This window comes from Haematobia irritans, chromosome 4 (genome assembly GCF_050003625.1).
Source record: "Haematobia irritans isolate KBUSLIRL chromosome 4, ASM5000362v1, whole genome shotgun sequence".
Taxonomy (NCBI): Eukaryota; Metazoa; Arthropoda; class Insecta; order Diptera; family Muscidae; genus Haematobia; species Haematobia irritans.
Window position 1 is genome coordinate 18,312,676 of NC_134400.1, and position 20,296 is coordinate 18,332,971.

General features: G+C 28.0%; 2 protein-coding genes across 7 annotated transcripts; one reads left to right on the forward strand and one right to left on the reverse strand.

Annotated features, from left to right (window-relative positions):
- The first annotated feature begins 1,771 nt into the window (after nt 1-1,771).
- On the forward strand, nt 1,772-4,247 carry Nprl3 (GATOR complex protein Nprl3). 2 transcript variants are annotated; one of them, XM_075305797.1, is made up of 4 exons: nt 1,772-1,886; nt 1,946-3,419; nt 3,479-3,634; nt 3,695-4,247. In XM_075305797.1, the coding sequence occupies exons 1-4, from the start codon at nt 1,796-1,798 to the stop codon at nt 4,038-4,040; spliced, it is 2,067 nt and encodes a 688-aa protein (XP_075161912.1). In that variant the 5' UTR covers nt 1,772-1,795; the 3' UTR covers nt 4,041-4,247. The 2 variants fall into 2 exon arrangements, with proteins under 2 accessions (XP_075161912.1, XP_075161913.1); XM_075305798.1 differs by having other exon boundaries at nt 1,848-1,890.
- Nucleotides 4,248-6,738: 2,491 nt separating this feature from the next.
- Nucleotides 6,739-19,996, reverse strand: Pop2 (CCR4-NOT transcription complex subunit Pop2). 5 transcript variants are annotated; one of them, XM_075304350.1, is made up of 7 exons: nt 19,749-19,958; nt 19,483-19,681; nt 16,628-16,682; nt 16,341-16,455; nt 11,958-12,319; nt 11,471-11,888; nt 6,739-7,255 (listed from the first exon to the last, which is right to left on the reverse strand). In XM_075304350.1, the coding sequence occupies exons 5-7, from the start codon at nt 12,314-12,316 to the stop codon at nt 7,130-7,132; spliced, it is 903 nt and encodes a 300-aa protein (XP_075160465.1). In that variant the 5' UTR covers nt 12,317-12,319; nt 16,341-16,455; nt 16,628-16,682; nt 19,483-19,681; nt 19,749-19,958; the 3' UTR covers nt 6,739-7,129. The 5 variants fall into 5 exon arrangements, with proteins under 5 accessions (XP_075160465.1, XP_075160464.1, XP_075160463.1 ...); XM_075304349.1 differs by having other exon boundaries at nt 16,341-16,507; XM_075304348.1 differs by lacking the exons at nt 16,341-16,455; nt 16,628-16,682 and having other exon boundaries at nt 19,886-19,996.
- Between the last annotated feature and the right edge of the window lie 300 nt (nt 19,997-20,296).

Sequence of the window (20,296 nt, forward strand, 5' to 3'; positions counted from 1 at the left end):
TATACAGAATGCATTACTGACAATATACAATCATTTTATAATTAGTCAATATGTTAGTATCAATATTAGTATTAATCGAACCGGATTATATTCGAATATAAGGTCTATTGTGATTAAAAACACATCACTAATCTAATGGAATTCATCTATTTAATTTCTCGAGCTAATTTTCGACGCATTTTTCATTAATGTAACAAAAGGAAGTTTAAGATGACGTTAAATTTACATAATATTGGTTGGTATGAATTTTGTACGTCTATTTCTGCAGTTCTCTTATTTGGATTAGTATTTTGAAAAATTACATCAAAATAGGGTTTTTATAAGAAAAGATCGCCCATTTTATAAGCATTGGCATATAATAATATACAAAATAGCATAAAACAGCGTTAAATTTATAGGTATTGCCCAAAAAAAAGCATTTTGCAATTTTATCAAAGAGTTAAAGAAGGGTACATCCTACAATAAATTTTTACAATTTACCAAAGACTTGTTAAAGGTTTGGTAAGCTATTAATCGTTTATGAATGCTATTTTTCACGAAATAATTTACCAATCGTTCATAAACGTCAATTAACTTTTTATGAATACGGCTGATAATCTGCAAGGCGCATAAAGGGCACCTTATACGGTCCGATAAACCCTGCGACACAACACATTGCGGCGACAAATCCGATAGTATAAGGTCGTGTTCGGCTGTCGCGGGGACGTGTTGGCATAAAATCAAAACAACTTTGATTTTTTCTGGTTGGGAGGTACAAATCATTGAGTGTAAAGAGATGTTCGACAAACATTATCAAAGACAAATTTATTTTTACGTTAAAAACAGGCATTTCTGCAATGTAATTAATAATGGATCGCCAATTCTGTTTGAAAATTAAAGAAATATATAAATCGAAATCAGTATTGTGGCAAAAACGTGGAAAAATTCCACTTCCAATCAATGGAAAACCAGGCGACAAGTATTTTGAAATTCATCAAGTAATTTGTAATATATTAAATGTGGATTACTTCAGGAATCATTGTTTTGACACATATACCAGGATTTTCTTCCATTTTTTCAGTAAAAAATGGTTTCACCCATAAATCTTCATACAACTTCATTGTTTGTTTATGCTTCTTCTTATTGATTCATATAGTCATCACATTTGTTCGTGCAGTGTAAGGGCAAAACTTGAACGACCACACAACAAATAGACGGACCTCTGTCGGAGTGTTTATCCGACCGTCTAAGGTCCGCTTAATGCGCTTTACAGATTATCAGTTATTCCGGACGGAATGTCGGTGTTTGTAAAGAATCTTACAATGTGTCGGATCGATACGACTTGCCGGCGATGACTAAATAATCGGTAAATGTGTTATCGATCCCATAAACATGCAGCAGTATCGATTATGCCTTCGGACTTAATTTATAATGTGCACAATATATGGGATATGTTCGACACACTGTCGTCCGGAATAACTGATAGTCTTTAAAGCGCATAAGATGCATTAGATATAGTATACAACTGTTTTCGACGGGGTGTTGATTTTAATGCGTTGTCCAGGTTGTAAGTTTTTCCGGACAGAATGTCAGTGCTTGTATAGAATCTTATAATGTGACCAATTGATTCGAATTGTCGAAAAAGCAGCTGTATCGATTCGGTCTTAACTTATAGTGTGACCAATATCTGGCATATTAACGAGTACTGTCGTGCGGATAAACTTATAATCTGGACGGCGCATAAAAGTTCTTTCAAATTTCTTATGATTATTTAATAAACTTATTGTGTGAAGCACCCATAACAATACGTAGCCTTATGAGACAAATCACAATTGTTGGTAAACAACTGTGTTCTATCATTGTGGATTGTCACAATATCATAGGCCAGTTTCCCTCTTGTGTTTATGGTAGGTATGGTTTGTGGATTATTAATGATCTTCAAAATATTGACGACATCTCTCTTTAGTTCCTGCGATTATGGATCCTATAGCTGTTATATTGGTGTATATGGACAGCAAAGGTGATCGTTTGCTATATCGTTATCCCTACAATTGTGGGATTCAACATAAACATGCTACTAGTACGGGTGGTATCACTGGTAATGTCCTCGAGCGAAAGGGAAGACATCGCTTTGCTTTAAAAAATTATTGTTCTGCTGATGATTTACTTCAAAACCCAGCCACCACAAGTACCAATAACATTGCCGTAACTGTTACAAATAGTGGACAATTACAAGGATTTTCCGATGATGTCTTATCTCCGCTCTTCGCTGTCAAACCACAATTGTGCAATCAAAAGTTCGAACTGAAAGTCAACGATGTTCGCTTTGTAAGCCATCCTACGTTAGTGCCAAGGAAAGAACGACCACAAACTTTTACCAATACTACCACGGCAAATCCTCCTGCTACTTGTCAACAGCCTCAGCAAATTCTAGTGAATATTGTTTTTGCATTACATGCCCAAGCCAGTTATTCCATTGTAAAGTGTTACTATGACCTTAGCAAGCGTTTGGGTTTGGCATTAAAAGTGGAGGAGCAACGTATTGGATATTTAACAGATGAAACTATTGTAATGACGCGTACACATGATGAGATGTCGTCGAAACAAATGCCTTTGGAGAAAACTTTCGAACTTATCTCTGAGCGGTGTTCTTTGGCACAGGCATTAAAGTCAATCTACCATGATATGTGTACAACAGGTCTTTTGAATGTTACTATAAACCAAAATTTGACTCTGAGTTTCTGTTTACCAGCCAAAGCCCATCAAATACATAAAAAAGGAAGCATGGTAGATCCAGAAACTATCGATAACTGTCTAAGATGCTTAAAACCCTACCATGGAATGCTATTATTAGTTGACTTTGCCGAATTATTGGACTGTGTTCCGCCGGCAGGGGCTAGAATGCTATTGCAATTAATCGAAGTATACACACCCTTAATGAGTTTGCAAAGTATGGCATCGGATGCAGATCTTAATATAGAATATGTGTATAAATTGGTCTCACATTTGGTTTATTGGGCTAAAGCCACCATTATCTATCCGTTGTGTGAAACAAACGTTTATGTCATTGCACCGGATGCCCCACTACACACAAAATCTCATTTAGTGGACAAATTTTCTGTAAGATTTCCTGGCATGTCGTTGTTTGAGGTAATATCGGATTTTTCATTGCCAACAAGCATTGGCCATTTGACAACGCCTTTGCAACAATCTGCCCGTCAAGGTATCCTGGCACAAATGGTCTTGTGGATGTTGCAACATCATTTGCTTATGCAATTACATACCTATGTTCAGTTTATGGCCACTGACATGGACGATTTGGATAGCGATGATGGAGGTTGTGAATTAGAATCGGCATCTCTGATGGATTTAGCTGGATCAATATTGGGTCAAGACGATATAATAATGCCGGGACGAAGCAGTAATAGTGATGAGGATTTGTATGTCTTTTTTTCATGATAGCCATCAGCTTTGTATTTTATTTTCTACTCCATTACAGAGTGGCCGGTTCCTTGTTAAGTATTTCAAGTCAACCACTACCAGTGCCGCATACAAGTCGTCGATCATTGACAGAAGATCATTTTTCTGTAGGCGGTTCAACGAATTCTGAAAATGTAGTTGCTCAACCTTCATCAAGTCATAAATCAAATTTCAGGTGGGTATTTTCTGAAGATAATCATAAAGAATTTTCATTTACAAATTTTGTCCACGTTAGTATGACAGCATCTTTAAGCACGGATAATTGTGATAGCATAGATTCCATTGAAGATGAAGAAAAAATTAAAGAACTTTTACAAGTTTTTGATGACTCGGATCGTCCGGCAATACGGCGTATTCCAGCATCGGCTAGCCTGGACGACTTATCACTTATGGTTAAACTCTATCAAGCTGGTTATTTTAGAAGTGAACATCATCTGGAAGAGATAATGTATTTTGAGAATTTAAGGCGCTCTCAACTTCTGCAGTTGTTGGATAAATTTCGTGCCGTCTTGATTATTTACGAAACGGAAGATCCTGCAATAGCTTCAATGTACTGTAACAAACTGGAAGGTGAATGGTAGATCTTTGATTATACATGCAACATTCTTTCTCGCCGGTTTATTGGTGCAATTGAGCATTTAATGTATTTTTATGCATATATAACTGAAGTGACTCTTATGTTCCTTTATTTTACTTCTCCCATTAGTGTACATATTTAATGACTTCTATCAAAACTTAAGTTCTTTCTTTTGTAAACTGTTAAATGAAATTTAAGTAATTTTTTCATATATCATGGAAAATGTTTTAATATGTTTAGGGAGCAGGTAAGGTGTAACCAACAAATTTGTCAAAATTTTATTTCTATCGAAAATTTTGTCGAAATTTTATTTCTACAGAAAATTTTGTCAAAAGTTTATTTCTATAGAAAATTTTGTCAAAGGTTTATTTCTATAGAAAATTTTGTCAAAATTTTATTATTGTTGTTCTTGATCTCAGTTTAAAACAATGCATTCACTAAACTACAATGTAGCTTAACCAACAGAGGAAATTTTATTTGGGCAAAGCCCTATAGACTGCAAGATGGTTGGATGTACAGCTGTTTCGGAATTACCACACTCCTCATCAGCATCCTCTACTTGCAGCAAAACTATCAACCAATTATTAGAATAAATTCGGGTAATTCACTCAACCCAAAGTGAACTACACATGAACCTTTATTTTATTTCTATAGAAAATTTTGTCAAAATTTTATTTCTATAGAAAATTTTGTCAAAATTTTATTTCTATAGAAAATTTTGTCAAAATTTTATTTCTATAGAAAATTTTGTCAAAATATTATTTCTATAGAAAATTTTGTTAAAATTTTATTTCTATAGAAAATTTTGTCAAAATTTTATTTCTATAGAAAATTTTGCCAAAATTTTATTTCTATAGAAAATTTTGCCAAAATTTTATATCTATAGAAAATTCTACCAAAATTTTATTTCTATAGAAAATTTTGCCAAAATTTTATTTCTATAGACAATTTTGTCAAAATTTTATTTCTATAGACAATTTTGCCAAAATTTTATTTCTATAGAAAATTTTGCCAAAATTTTATTTCTATAGAAAATTTTGCCAAAATTTTATTTCTATAGAAAATTTTGCCAAAATCTTATTTCTATAGAAAATTTTGCCAAAATTTTATTTCTATACAAAATTTTGCCAAAATTGTATTTCTATAGAAAATGTTGCCAAAATTTTATTTCTATAGAAAATTTTGTCAAAATTTTATTTCTATAGAAAATTTTGTCAAAATTTTATTTCAATAGAAAATTTTGTCAAAATTTTATTTCTATAGAAAATTTTGTCAAAATTTTATTCCTATAGACAATTTTGTCAAAATTTTGCCAAAATTTTATTTCTATAGAAAATTCTGCCAAAATTTTATTTCTATATAAAATTTTGCCAAAATTTTATTTTTATAGAAAATTTTGCCAAAATTTTATTTCTATATAAAATTTTGCCAAAATTTTATTTTTTATAGAAAATTTTGCCAAAATTTTATTTCTATAGAAAATTTTGCCAAAATTTTATTTCTATAGAAAATTTTGCCAAAATTTTATTTCTATAGAAAATTTTGCCAAAATTTTATTTCTATAGAAAATTTTGCCAAAATTTTATTTCTATAGAAAATTTTGCCAAAATTTTATTTCTATAGAAAATTTTGCCAAAATTTTATTTCTATAGAAAATTTTGCCAATATTTTATTTCTATAGAAAATTTTGTCAAAAAGAGATATGTTTGTTTCGAATTTATTTCGGCATAAGCCGGCTATCAATGTAAAACCTTTTTTCGGAGGGTTCAAGTGTGGTTTTTGTTGGGTTTAATAAACTGCCTGAATTTATTCTGATAATTGGTTGATAGTTTTGCTGCAAGTAGAGGATGCTGATGAGGAATGTGGTAATTGCGAAACGTGCGTCCATCCAACCATCTTGCAGTCTATAGGGCTTTGCCCAAATAAATTTGACAAACATTCTTTTCCTCTGTTGGTTAAGCTATACTTGTAGTTTACTCAATGTATGGTTTTAAGCTGCAATAAAAAACAACAACAAAATTTTATTTCTATAGACAATTTTGTCAAAATTTTATTTCTATAGACAATTTTGTCAAAATTTTATTCCTATAGAAAATTTTGCCAAAATTTTATTTCTATAGACAATTCTGCCAAAATTTTATTTCTATAGAAAATTTTTCCAAAATTTTATTTCTATAGAAAATTTTGCCAAAATTTTATTTCTATAGAAAATTTTGCCAAAATTTTATTTCTATAGAAAATTTTGCCAAAATTTTATTTCTATAGAAAATTTTGCCAAAATTTTATTTCTACAGAAAATTTTGCCAAAATTTTATTTCTATAGAAAATTTTATTTCTATAGAAATATGTACATGAATTAAAGTTTCTTTTACAGCTTTAAAAGTTTTTATATTACTGAATCTTTTTGTTGCCTTAATGTTGCAATACCTCCAAAAGGCGGGCTTGGATATTGAAGGATTAATCAAATGATAAAAAATCTTGTATTTTTAAATATATTATTGTTTTTTTTTTTTTGTAATTATTAAATATTTATTATAATGTTTTCTTATATAGTAATTACATTATTTATAATTTTGTGTTTTATTCAATAAAAAAGACTTGGAGCAATCTATAATCTATTTATGTTTTCGGTTTTTTTTTTTTTTGCTTTAACTAAGAAAGGAAACTGTTGAAGGGAAAAGTTTTTAGAGGGGCTTACAAGATTTGACAATAAACATGTTTCTGTATTTAAAATTTTTACCGGTTTTTACATTTATTTTAGTCGAATTACAAAAATTGTTACTTTATTTTCTTTATATATTGAAATATTTTATTGCAAATAATAATAATAAAAAATAAACAAGTTATTACTGACAATTTTAAAATTTCGGTTATGCAAAGAATAATTATAAATATTTTTGTGGGGTGGTGTATATTGCGTGTGTTTATAAAGGGTAGAGTTTTCTTTCGACCAGTGTCATAGCGATAGACTTTTCACATGGGGTTTGTTGTTGAAGCTGAGTTTTGATACACGTTCGTGTTTTTTTCCATCCATCCATTAGTTTATTTTAGATTAATTGCAAAAATATTTTGCGTTCTCTCTTCAATCATAAATCACGATGCATTTGTATTTTCGCCATTACTTTCATGGAAGTTAGCTCCATTAACTATGAACGATGTGCCCAAACCGTACAAATGTCCACAGTATTTGGCATTGTCAATATTGTCCTCAAAGAACATCTATAGGAAAGAAGAAAATAAAACTAAATATTAGGTAATTGAAAAAAATATATACTAATTAATAATAATAAATCAAAGGAATCTTTGTGTTTGGTTAAAATCGGTTTTTTAAAGTAACCAAAACCGACTAATCTGAACTATAACGAAAAAACATAAAATGGAGAGTCGCATTTGAATTGAAAGTGAGATGTGATTTAGGTATTTTTTATGCTGAAAATTCATCAAATTTGGAAGTGGACATAGCAGAAAAATCTGCTAAAACAGTGCTAAAATAGCAAATATTATCTGCCATTTTTTTTTAATTTGATTTTGAATGAAATAAAACAACGAGATAATATAGTGTGTGGAACATGGTTGAATTCTACCAAAATGGTAGATTTTTCAAAATATCCTCTCCAACTAAGAGAAACTTCATAATTTTTCTATAGATATAAAATTTTGACAAAATTTTCTATAGAAATAAAATAAAATTTGGACAAATTTTTCTATTCAAATAAAATTTTGACATTTTTTATTCAAATAAAATGTTGACAACATTTTCTATTCAAATAATATTTTGACAAAAATTTCAATAGAAATAAAATTTTGACAAAATTTTATATATATATATATATATATATATATATATATATATATATATATATATATATATATATATATATATATATATATATATATATATATATATATATATATATATATATATATATATATATATATATATATATATATATATATATATGTATATATATATATATATATATATATATATATATTTTGAGAAATTTCTATAGAAATAAAATTTTGACAAAATTTTCTAAAAAATTAAATTTTGACAAAATTTTCCATAGAAATGAAATTTTGACAAAATTTTATATAGAAATAAAATTTTGAGAAAATTTTCTATGGAAATAAAATTTTTAGAAAATTTGCTATGGAAATAAAACTTTGAGAAAATTTTCTATAGAAATAAAAATTTGAGAAAATTTTCTATAGAAATGAAAATTTGAGAAAATTTTCTACAGAAATAAAAATTTGAGAAAATTTCCTATAGAAATGAAAATTTGAGAAAATTTTCTATAGAAATAAATTTTTGAGAACATTTTCTATAGAAATAAAATTTTGAGAAAATTTTCTATTATATAGAAATTTTTCTATAGAAATACGGAAATTTTGAGAAAATTGTCTATAGAAATGAAATTTTGACAAAAAAAAAAAAAAAAAAAAACAGAATAACAGATCAACAAAACAAAAGCCACAACGGTTCAAATCGCGTATTTAAAAGACTTTTTACTTAATTATTTTTTTAATTAAATATATAATTAAAAAACCTATGAATTATAAATAAAACATTGCAATTTTTAAGTGGGTACGGAAATGCCATCCAATGCGGACATAATTCAACTTTCACAATGATTTATGCTAATGAATTAATTTAACGAAAATTCCGGTGAATATGGAGAATGGAACACCAAATTGTGGAATAATTGATTCATCTGGTAGCATATCAAGCGGTAGGGAGGACCGTCGTTTGAAATAGACTCACTAAGATATAAGATCACAGTTATATCCAGTGTGCATAGCCCTCTCTCGTCGAAGAAATTATACTTCCCGATTCTATAATAAATTCATTTTAAAAGGAACTTATTCATTTTCGCGGACTTTAAAGAATTATGGACACTCAGAAATACCTTCACTAAAAACATAAAATACAATTGAAACATTTCACAGGTAGAATTAGTAAGTTTCGACCATTTTGATTTTACATTCGTTCTCCATTCATATGTGGCGAATTTCGTAAAGAAATACTTTGGGAAGATCTTTTATATTAAAAATTGTTATTTTGGGGACAACTCGTCATTTTCGCTTATTTTGGGGACATATCGTCATTTTAACTTATTTTGGGGACAAATTGTCTTTTTCACTTATTTTGGGGACATATTGTCATTTTCACTTATTTTCGGGACAAATTGTCTTTTTCACTTATTTTGGGGACAACAAATCATTTTCACTTATTTTGGGGACAAATCGTCTTTTTCGCTTATTTTTGGGATAAATAGTCATTTTCACTGTTTTTTTGGGACAAATCGTCATTTTCACTTAATTTGGGGACAAATCGTCATTTCACCTAATTTTGGGACAAATCTTCATTTTCAATTTATTTTGGGGACAAATCATCATTTTTACTTATTTTGGGGATAACTCGGCATTTTCATTTTTACTTATTTTGGGGACAATTTGTCTTTTTCACTTATTCTGGGGGAAAATCGTCATTTTCGCTTATTTTGGGGACAAATCGACATTTCACCTAATTTTGGGACAAATCTTCATTTTCATTTTATTTTGGTGACAAATCATCATTTTTACTTATTTTGGGGACAACTCGTCATTTTCACTTATTTTAGGGACAAATCTTCATTTTCAATTTATTTTGGGGACAATCATTTTTACTTATTTTGGGGATAATTTGTCTTTTCCACTTATTTTGGAGACAAAAGTTGTTTACACTAATTTTGGGGAAAAATCGTCATTTTCGCTTATTTTTGGAACAAATCGTTATTTTAACTTAATTTGGGGACAAATCGTCATTTCACCTAATTTTGGGACAAATCTTCATTTTAAATTTCTTTTGGGGACAAGTCGTCATTTTCACTTATTTTTGAGGACGAACAGTTATTTTACTAATTTTGGGGACATCGTCATTTTCAATTATGTTGGGGACAAATCGTCATTTTCACTTATTTTTGAGGACAGTCATTTTACTTATTATTATTTTCAATTATGTTGGGGACATATCGTCATATTCACTTATTTTGGGGACAATTATTGTATGGACAAATCGTCACTCTTAACTATTTTGGAGACAAATTGTCATATTCACTTATTTTGGGGAAAAATCGTCATTTCTGGCAATACTGTCGTTTTTTTGTTCATTAAGAAATAATATTTGGATGTAATGAACGCAAAACAAAAAAAAAAATAATAACAATAAAAAAGAAAAAAATATATACTTACAAAACCAGGAATCTAATCTAGTGCATAAAAATGTATGTGTCTTATATTTAGAACACATTTGAATGAGTTTGTTCTTAATATGAACTTGTTCATCAAGCCAATGAAACTTATACTATATGCCATATCAATGGACAAAAATAAATTCTTATATGAAATTGATTTAAAATAATAATGACAGAAAACAATTGAATTTGTTAATGAAGTTTCATTGGCTCATTGATGGAACAAGTTCATATTAAAAACTTTCGCAAAATGCGAACAAAAAAGCAATTTTGAAAAATAAAAATACCAATGAAAAAGTAGTTTTTTATATGTTTTAACAAAAACATTTTTAATTGGAAAAATTCATATTTGATAACAAAATTTATAAAGAATAAAATCAAAATATTTTTGAAAAAAACTTTAACAAAAAAGGAAATTATAAGATAACTTCATTAACAATTCATGGAATAATAAATAAAATTATTAATATTTTTTTATATTAATCTACTGAGTAGTGTTTATGCAAAGGCACACGGAAGAAGAATTCAAAAATAACGTAAGAGTAAGAAATAACTAAAACTAATTTTATATTCTGAATATTTCTAATACTAAGGAGATCATTTAATACATTGTAAAAAAAAATATGTAACTAAACATAAAAAATCGAGTATTTTTATAAGGTTCTTAAAAATGTCTCAAGATAAGAAAATTAAATTCGTTTTATGAAATATAAGGAACATTTTCATGAAAATAATAATAAAAAACCTAACTAAAATACAATTCAGTGAGTGAAACAAAAAATGTAAACTTCTATATAAACAAAAAAAGAATTATTTTCTCCCAGGACCAAAGACAAAATCCTAAGCCCTTGTTGGAATATTGTTTGGATTTTTTGTTTTGTTTTTAAATTCATTGTGAACCATTAAAGGAAAAGTTTACGATGAAAACTTTATATAAAACGTATCCTTCATCGAATCATGGATCAAAGATTTTAAAATATTTTTTAATTATTAGAGACTTGTATGGAGTGCATAAAATATCATTATCATTTTGGCGGCTTTGTTTTGTAAAACTATTAGCCAATTAGTTACCTAACAAGCATTGCATTGCATTGAAGTATATGTATATGGAAATTTAAGTAGCGTTATTCAATTCCAATGCATAATCTAAAAATGCTGATGTAGGCTCTAGGGGAAAATTATTGTTTTCATTGTATACCTCACGCATTTTGAAGAAAGCCATTCCGGTAAGCAAAGCATCGGAACCAGCCTGATGTTGTGGTCCCACACGCCGTAATTCCAATTGATCGGCCACTTCCTGGAGACCACCTTTCAGATTTTTACATGATTTCATTAAATACTTAATGTCATATATGTTGGGAAAGTATATGTGAAGCAAATCGAAGAATTCACTTTCATCAGCGGGTAAATTTTGATCGGTTAACAATTTCAGTAAATATCCAAAATCATAACCCGAATGGAAGCATAGCCATTTAATATTGTCCACTAAAACAATACCCGATGACATTAAGAGTTCAGCGAAATCCAAAGGATCTATTCCATCTTCTTCATGTTTTTTAAATTGTATTCCAGAATTTTGCAAAAGATCAATGGAATCCTGGGCATACATATCCTCGCTGAAAATTATATACAAATACGTCGTTAAAAGATAATTGTTCGTACACAATGTCAAATGTCGGATTTACCTTAAATTGAATTTGAAATTAAATTGCCATGTACTATATCCGGGCGGGGTTTTACCCTCATCATCCATAAAAGTCAAACCCAATTGAATGATACGCAACAAATCAACATTACAACGTAACAATTGATAGTGATAATCTGATGTAGAGCGAAATTCTCCTACGGGTCGTGCTACTACACCTGGAAATTCTGTATCCATGGCAACATAGTGATATTTTTGTACCACTTTACGTATGGTTCGAAATTCTTCTTCCAAATTATGTTTCCAAACATCTCGTATTCCACATTCTTCATTACTGGGTATATTCGAATTGTGACCACCCGAACCATGTCCGCCCGCACCACCTACAGCAGAAGGCATTGCCTGTAATTAACAAATATTATTGTTTAATATATTTATTAAAATTTTATCTAAGTTTGTTGTTTTTGTTTTTCGGCCTTATGCTTTCCTTTGTAAATTAAATCTGGAGGTTGAATTTACAAATGAAAACATACTGTATTAAATTTTTATTACTATAATTTATTAAAAATTGGAAAAGTATTATTACGAAAATATATACAAATATAATAATAAAAACACATTTGGAAGAATAATACTCATAGTTTCTTAATTAATCATATAAAATATATTGTCCGCAACAACTAAGATTTTTTCAATTAAAATAATAATTGATTCAACTTATTTTTTTAATTAAATTTTAATTTGTAATTGAGGCCGGCTATTAATATTATCATTTTCGTGAAAGAATCAGTTACAATTAAAAAATTAATAACATCAATCACTTTCGTGTTTGTAGTCAAATTTTTTTTTTACATAAGGGACAAAAGGAAAATAAAATATTGTGTATGTACATTACCAGACGATAATTAGCACAATAAAATTTTAATTGACATTTTTTCAAGCACCAATGTCAACTAAAAATTTAATGGCTCCGATTAAAGAGTATTTGATACAATTAACTTTTGTGATTGATTTTTATTTTATTTATAGAAAATTTTTTATTTCTATAGAAAATTTTGGAAAAATTTTATTTCTAAAGAAAATTTTGGAAAAATTTTATTTTATTTATTTTTTTATTTTTATTTTCATCATGTAATTTGAAGCCACATAGCGGCCAATTTATATAAATTACAAATAATTGAAAATTTTGGAAAAATTTTACTTCTATAGAAAATTTTATTTCTATAGAAAATTTTGGAAAAAATTTATTTCTATAGAAAATTTTGGAAAAATTTTATTTCTATAGGAAATTTTGAAAAAATTATTGTATTTTTCTATTGACAATTTTTGGAAAATTTTATTCCTATAGAAAATTTATATTTGTTTAGAACATATTTGTGGAAATTTTATTTCTATAGACAATTTTTGAAAAATGGTATTTCTCTAGAAAATTTTTAGAAAAATTTTATTTTTATAGAAAATTGTTGAAAAATTTTATTTTTAAAGAAAATTTTTGAAAACTTTTATTTTTAAAGAAAATTTTGTCAAAATTTTATTTCTATTGTATTTCTATTGACAATTTTTGAAAAATTTTATTCCTATAGAAAATTTATATTTGTTTAGAACATTTTTGTGGAAATTTTATTTCTATAGAAAATTTTTGAAATATGGTATTTCTATAGAACATTTTATTTCTATATAAAATTTAGTCAAAATTTTATTTCTATTTTTGAAGAATTTTATTTCTACAGAAAATTTTTAAAAAATTTATTTTTCTATAGAAAATTTTTGAAAATTTTTATTTCTATAGAAAATTTTTGAGAAATATTATTTCTATAGAAAACTTTTGAGAAATACTATTTTTATAAAAAAAATTGAAACATTTCTATAGACAATTTGTGAAGTACCTTTTAGTTGGAGGAATATTTTGAAAAATCTAACAAAACATCTATAGAAAATTTTGGAAAAATTTGGAAGCCACATAGCGGACAATTTATATAATTTACAAATAATAGACAATTTTGGAAAAATTTTATTTCTATAGAAAATTTTGAAAAAATTATTGTATTGTATTTCTATTGACAATTTTTGGAAAAATTTTATTCCTATAGAAAATTTATATTTGTTTAGAACATTTTTGTGGAAATTTTATTTCTATAGAAAATTTTTGAAAAATGGTGTTTCTCTAGAAAATTTTTAGAAAAAAATTATTTTTATAGAAAATTTTGTCAAAATTTTATTTCTATATAAAATTAAGATGGCCAATGTTCGATGGGAAAATTGCAAGGGTTGTAGCGACACCAAGCAAATATGGCCCCATTTAAACTTAAACCGCACACTAGATATGCTAGTGTTCTCAAGGCGTCAGATAGCACTCCTGATATCTGCTATAACGGGTCGCTGCCTGATAGGCGAATTTGCAAAAACTATAGGTGCGAAGTGACTATTGTATGAGCTGTCATGATGTGGAGGAAAAGGAATCAATTAAACACCTCTTGTGTGAGTGTCCTGCTTTTTGTGTAAGGCGTAAGCGAATTTTAGGAGCATATAGCTTTAGATTACTGGCTGACCTGGAAAACGTTAACTCAAGCAGTTTGTTAATGTTTTTGGAGCAATCTGGTTGGTTCCACAAAAGTAAATAATAGAGAAGGTTCAGTGGTTAAGACTAGAAGTGCCCATATGTAATTGGTACACACAAAAAATTTTTTTTCTGATTCAATCACCAAACTAATTGATCCAATTAATTTTTTAATTGAAATGTCTTCAATCACGAAAATGGTAGTATCAATCACAGATTTAACTGGGCATAGATAAAATTCTTGATTAAAAAAATAATTGATTTTTTAAGCAAATTTCAATTAATTTTTTAATTGATTCAATTAAAAATTTAATTGATGTTGATTGCAAAACTCAATTAATTTATTAATTAAAAAAGGTAACTATTTTTAATTACTTTTTGAATTGGCTTAGAGTTTTTATTTGGATTAACAAATGATTGTTTGAAATATATTTTTAATTAAAACAAAAAATAAAAAATCAGCACTTTTTTAACTGAATTAAATAGTCTTCCGAATTTGATTAAAAAGTTAATTGTATCAATTAATTTTTTAATTAAAAATTTTAAAATTTTGAATCATTGACTTAAATAACTTAATGTTTCTATCATGATTAAAAAGTTAATTGTATCAATTAAATTATTAATTGAAAAAATTTTCAACTTCAATTAACTTTTTAATTGGAAATTTTTTGGTGATATTTTTTTCTGTGTACTTTTAGTTAAATGTGGTATCACAATGGACTGAATAGTCTAAGTGAGCCTGAAATTTAATCGGGCTGCCACTTTAACCTAACCTAACCTATATAAAATTTTGTCAAAATTTTATTTCTATATAAAATTTTGTCAAAATTTTATTTCTATATAAAATTTTGTCAACATTTCATTTCTATATAAAATTTTTGAAGAATTTTATTTCTACAGAAAATATTTAAAAAATTTATTTTTCTATAGAAAATTTTGGAAAAATTTTATTTCTATAGAAAATTTTTGAGAAATATTATTTCTGCAGAAAACTTTTGAGAAATACTATTTCTATAAAAAATTGAAACATTTCTATTTGTGAAGTACCTTTTAGTTGGAGGAATATTTTAAAAATCTAACAAAACATCAGAAATTCTACCAACCTACCAACAGTAAAAAATTTACCATTTTTGGTAGAATTCTACCAACTGTAGCAACCGTGATGGTAAAGCCAAAAAAAGAAAAACACTTAGAATCGAAAGAGTAACAGAATTCAGACAAACTTGGTGAATTGGCGAACACCGTGTTTTCTGACGAGAAAAAATTCCCCATGGAGCTATCAACTGTTTTTTTTTTTTTGACCGACACGGAGAAATAGTCAGGACAAAAGTGAATGGACGAATCTGGATTAATTCCACAAAATATATCTCATTTGAATAAATAAAAATATATAGTCATTTGAATTAGTAACAATTCGTGTCAACCGTACTGCATTATATGTTATGCGGATGGACCATCACTGATCTAGCTTCAAATCTATATTGTTGACCATAGGCAAATAATAAATATTCTGGATTATACGAAAATTTTGTGTTAGTGTAGATGAAAGAATATGGCTTGGAGCGCTGTTATTTAAATAAGATTTTGTACACACAGTGTAAAAGTGTGATTGATATTTCCAATTGACAGTCAACTCAAAATGCATTCCGGCACGTATTATAAAGCTGCTTTAATTGAGAATATTATATTTTAACTGTAGGAAAAATAAAAACAATTTACATATTTTAGTTTGGTGTGAACTAAGAATAGTAATGCCAATAGGAAATTCGTGTAGTTTTTTGTTTTGTGGAAAACCAATGACGCAATTGAAACAAAATTTCATCAGGGAAATGGGGTATCAAACAACAAAAATATGTTTCTACTTACATCAATTGTGGTAGATGACTTTGTTGCTGAGTCAGCCACGATTTGTTGTTGCGAACAAGAGATTCGAGGTTTTTTGTGTTTTAAGCAAATGTCTTATGGGCTTTGGCTTTCAGAGCTATATTAAATTCGAGATATGCTACAAATAGTTCTTTCAAACCAATTTATTGCTTCAAAATAATTTTCGAAAAGAAAATGAAGAATGAAAAAATAATGAAAAGGTAATGAATTTTGAATTTTCTTCTCTAATTGTTTTGATTCTGTTTAAATAGAAATTAAAATATTATTACAATATGTCTGTTTACTCAGAACCACGAGAGTGTTGTAATACGTTGCAAAAAATGCCTGTAAGATATATAGAGAAATAGAAAAAATAACAGAGATATAGATTTTTTTATATGGGTGTAGAATTTTTTTTCAATGTGGATTTTAGGTGAAATGTGAAATTTAGGAATTATGTTGACTCTATATTAACAACAGACTCAGAATAGTTTTTCGGAATAGATTTTTGTCCAAGGTTACAGATTTAATTTCTCGAGTGGGTCTAGCACACCCACTTGCAACCGATGTGTCTTAATTTTGTCAATATTTTATTTCTATGGAAAATTTTGACAAAATTTTATTTCTATAGAAAATTTTGTCAAAAATTTACTTCTATAGAAAATTTTGTTAAAATGTTTTTCTATAGGAAATTTTGTCAAAATTTTATTTCTATAGGAAATTTTGTCAAAATTTTATTACCAAAGAAAATTTTGTCAAAATTTATTTCTATAGAAGTTTGTCAATTTTCAATTTTTTTCTATAGAAAATATTTCAATAGAAAATTTTGCCAAAATTTTATTTCTATAGAAAATTTTGCCAAAATTTTATTTTTATAGAAAATTTTGTCAACATTTTATTTCTATAGAAAATGTTGTCAAAATTTTATTTCTATAGAAAATTTTGTTAAAATTTTATTTCTATAGAACATTTTGTTAAAAGTTTATTTCTATAGAAAATTTTGATAAAATTTTATTTCTATAGAAAAGTTTGTCAAAATTTTGCCAAAATTTTATTTCTATAGAAAATTTTCTCAAAATTTTATTTCTATAGAAAATTTTGTTAAAATTTTATTTCTATAGAAAATTTGGTTAAAATTTTATTTCTATAGAAAATTTTGTTAAAATTTTATTTCTATAGAAAATTTTGTTAAAATTTTATTTCTACAAAAAATTTTGTTTAAAGTTTATTTCTATAGAGAAATTTTGAAAAATTTCATTTCTTTAGAAAATTTTTATTTCTATAGAAAATTTTGTTAAAATTGTATTTCTATAGAAATTTTTGTTAAAATTTTATTTTTATAGAAAATTTCTATAGAAAATTTTGTCAAAATTTTATTTCTATAGATTTTTTTTTAATTTGTCGAAATTTTATTTTTATTGAAAATTGAAGTACCTCTTAGCTGTAGAGGAAAGTTTGCAAATTCTATAAAAACATCAAGAATTCTACCAACACTGGCAGCTGTGATCGTTGTCCCACACCGATTAAATACCCGAACTTTTTTTCAATTATATTTTTTATTTAATCGCTTATCGCTTTATGAAACCCAAAGTACCAAAGACCTTTTCACCATCGTAGAAATGTAACTATAAAAATCAGTAATGTCCATTAAAATGCCAAGAACAACACATCTCCAACATATCCACATCTTCCAAAAGCGAACCACAAATATAAAATCGAACATGAATAAGCATATGTTTCCATTTCCTCTGATTCAAGTCCATTATAATCCTACACAAATCCCCGAAACGATTCAGGTCACCAGTGTGAAATGAGACTCGTCTGTGTCTCATTCTGAGATTTATTTAAACGTATTTTGTTAATTAATGCCTATCATACCCTAAACCACCCCTATTGAATTAGCAAATATTGTTGGTGGGGTATCAATGGTATAGGTTTTGGAAAAAATCGCACTTAAAGGGGTATCAAAAAAAGAGGAAATCGCTCAATTAGTGTGGGTAATAAATCCAAATTTCGGAAAATAGGGCAATAGATTTATGTAATAGCTACATGTAAGTCTAAATACGATCGGCTAATACATGTACATTTGATATTTGAGCAACATTGGTTAATACATAAGAGTATAATGGCCAAATTTGGCAAAATCGATCGATGCATATATATGGGAGCTATATCTAAATCTGAACCGATTTCGATATTTTACAGATTTGTTTGATACCACAGAAGGTTACCTTGTGTTCAATTGGAGTAAGATCGGGTACTAAATAAGGCTACTATGGTGAGAAATAACGTTATAAGGGGTAAATTTTTCTATATATCTAAATCTGAACCGATTTGGACGATATATATTGCAGGTTTTGTTGATTGTGCTAAATTTGAGTAAGATCGGTAAATAGATGAGGCCACTATGATCAAAAATAAGGTTATAAGGGGCAAATTTTTGAAAATCGATAGCCAATTTTTTTTCGATAGCCAATTTTTTTGTTTTTCTTCGACGAGGCTAAGATTTTACCACATTCATTTTACTAGTGTTAGCCATCCACGCAACTATGAGCGAAAAATCATCAAAATCGGTTAATAACTGCGACCGGAATCCTGAGAACAACAAATACATGGACGGACGGACGGACTTCAAGCGCTAGATCGACTCAGGAGGTGATTCTGATCGGTATATATTTTATGGATTCTAAAATCAATATTTCTGGTAAGTACATTTTTTTTGGCAGATCAAATTTATACCCTGAGCACTACGTAGTTTAGGGTATAAAAATCCGAATAGTACTCATAACGAGTGTTTATTTATATTCTTCGAGACCGAGCGCCGTCTTTACCATCACAACAAGGTGGGTTACCCTTAAAATAGTCTAAGATAGTCACAAAATTCATATTTGCCATATTTGTATCCCAACGCTTTACAAACTTTTTGGATCCTTCACACACAAAGTAACTTTGTACCAAACCAATATCCCCAAATTCTGATTGTCATTTAATCCAATGTAAAATAAAAAATGAATTTTTTTGGTGGAAATAGAGCTTTATGAGCCTATTGTTAATGTGGACCAATTTTATGAATATTTCCTCTCATTGGTTTATGAAAATGCACAGATTTTTATTTATTAATATGGAAAATTTTTCGCATACTTACCCATTTCATATTTTGTTGTTGCAATTGTTACAGCGTGTCGTGTTGTTGTTATTATTGGATATTGTGGAATAAGCACTTGGGGATGCCTGTTATACGTTGCACGATGACTCTTGATTATATGATTGTTTCAACAATATTTTTTCGTTCTATTTTTATGTATTTTCTTCAAAATGCAAACACCACTTAGTCGAGCTTTTGTCTAAAATAGAAAGATGAAACAAATAAGTTTTATGGAGTTTATAATTTTTCCCCCTAGTAGCTTGCACCTCGAAGTTTCTCTACAATTTTTGTGAATTCTTTTTCTATAGAGTATCGTATGACTCCGATTGAATTTTGCCGGATATCGAAAAATAATTAGCGAATAATTGATTTTAAACATAAATATGAGGTTTAGTTTGTTTACTTTTACAAATAAAACAAAATGAAATCAATAACGTTTCGATCGCTTCCAATGGCTAGTAGATGAGAAATTTCTTTAAAATCGATTAGAATATATGGTGTGTTTATATCGTCGATAAATTTTCTATCGAATCCCAACACAAAGGTTATCGGTGACCTTCTTAAGGGCACCTTACACGGTCGGATAAAGACTACGACACAACAAGTTGGGGCAACAAATTTGTTGGTTTAAGGTACATTTCAACCGTCGAACGGAACGGACGTGTTTTTTTAATAGCGGATAAAATCATTGTAATAAGTACCTACTACGAATTTCAAGTGTGGTAATGTGCACAATATATAGGATATGTTCGACACGAGCACTGTCGTCCGGAATAACTGATAGTCTGTAAAGCGCATTACAGACCATCAGTTA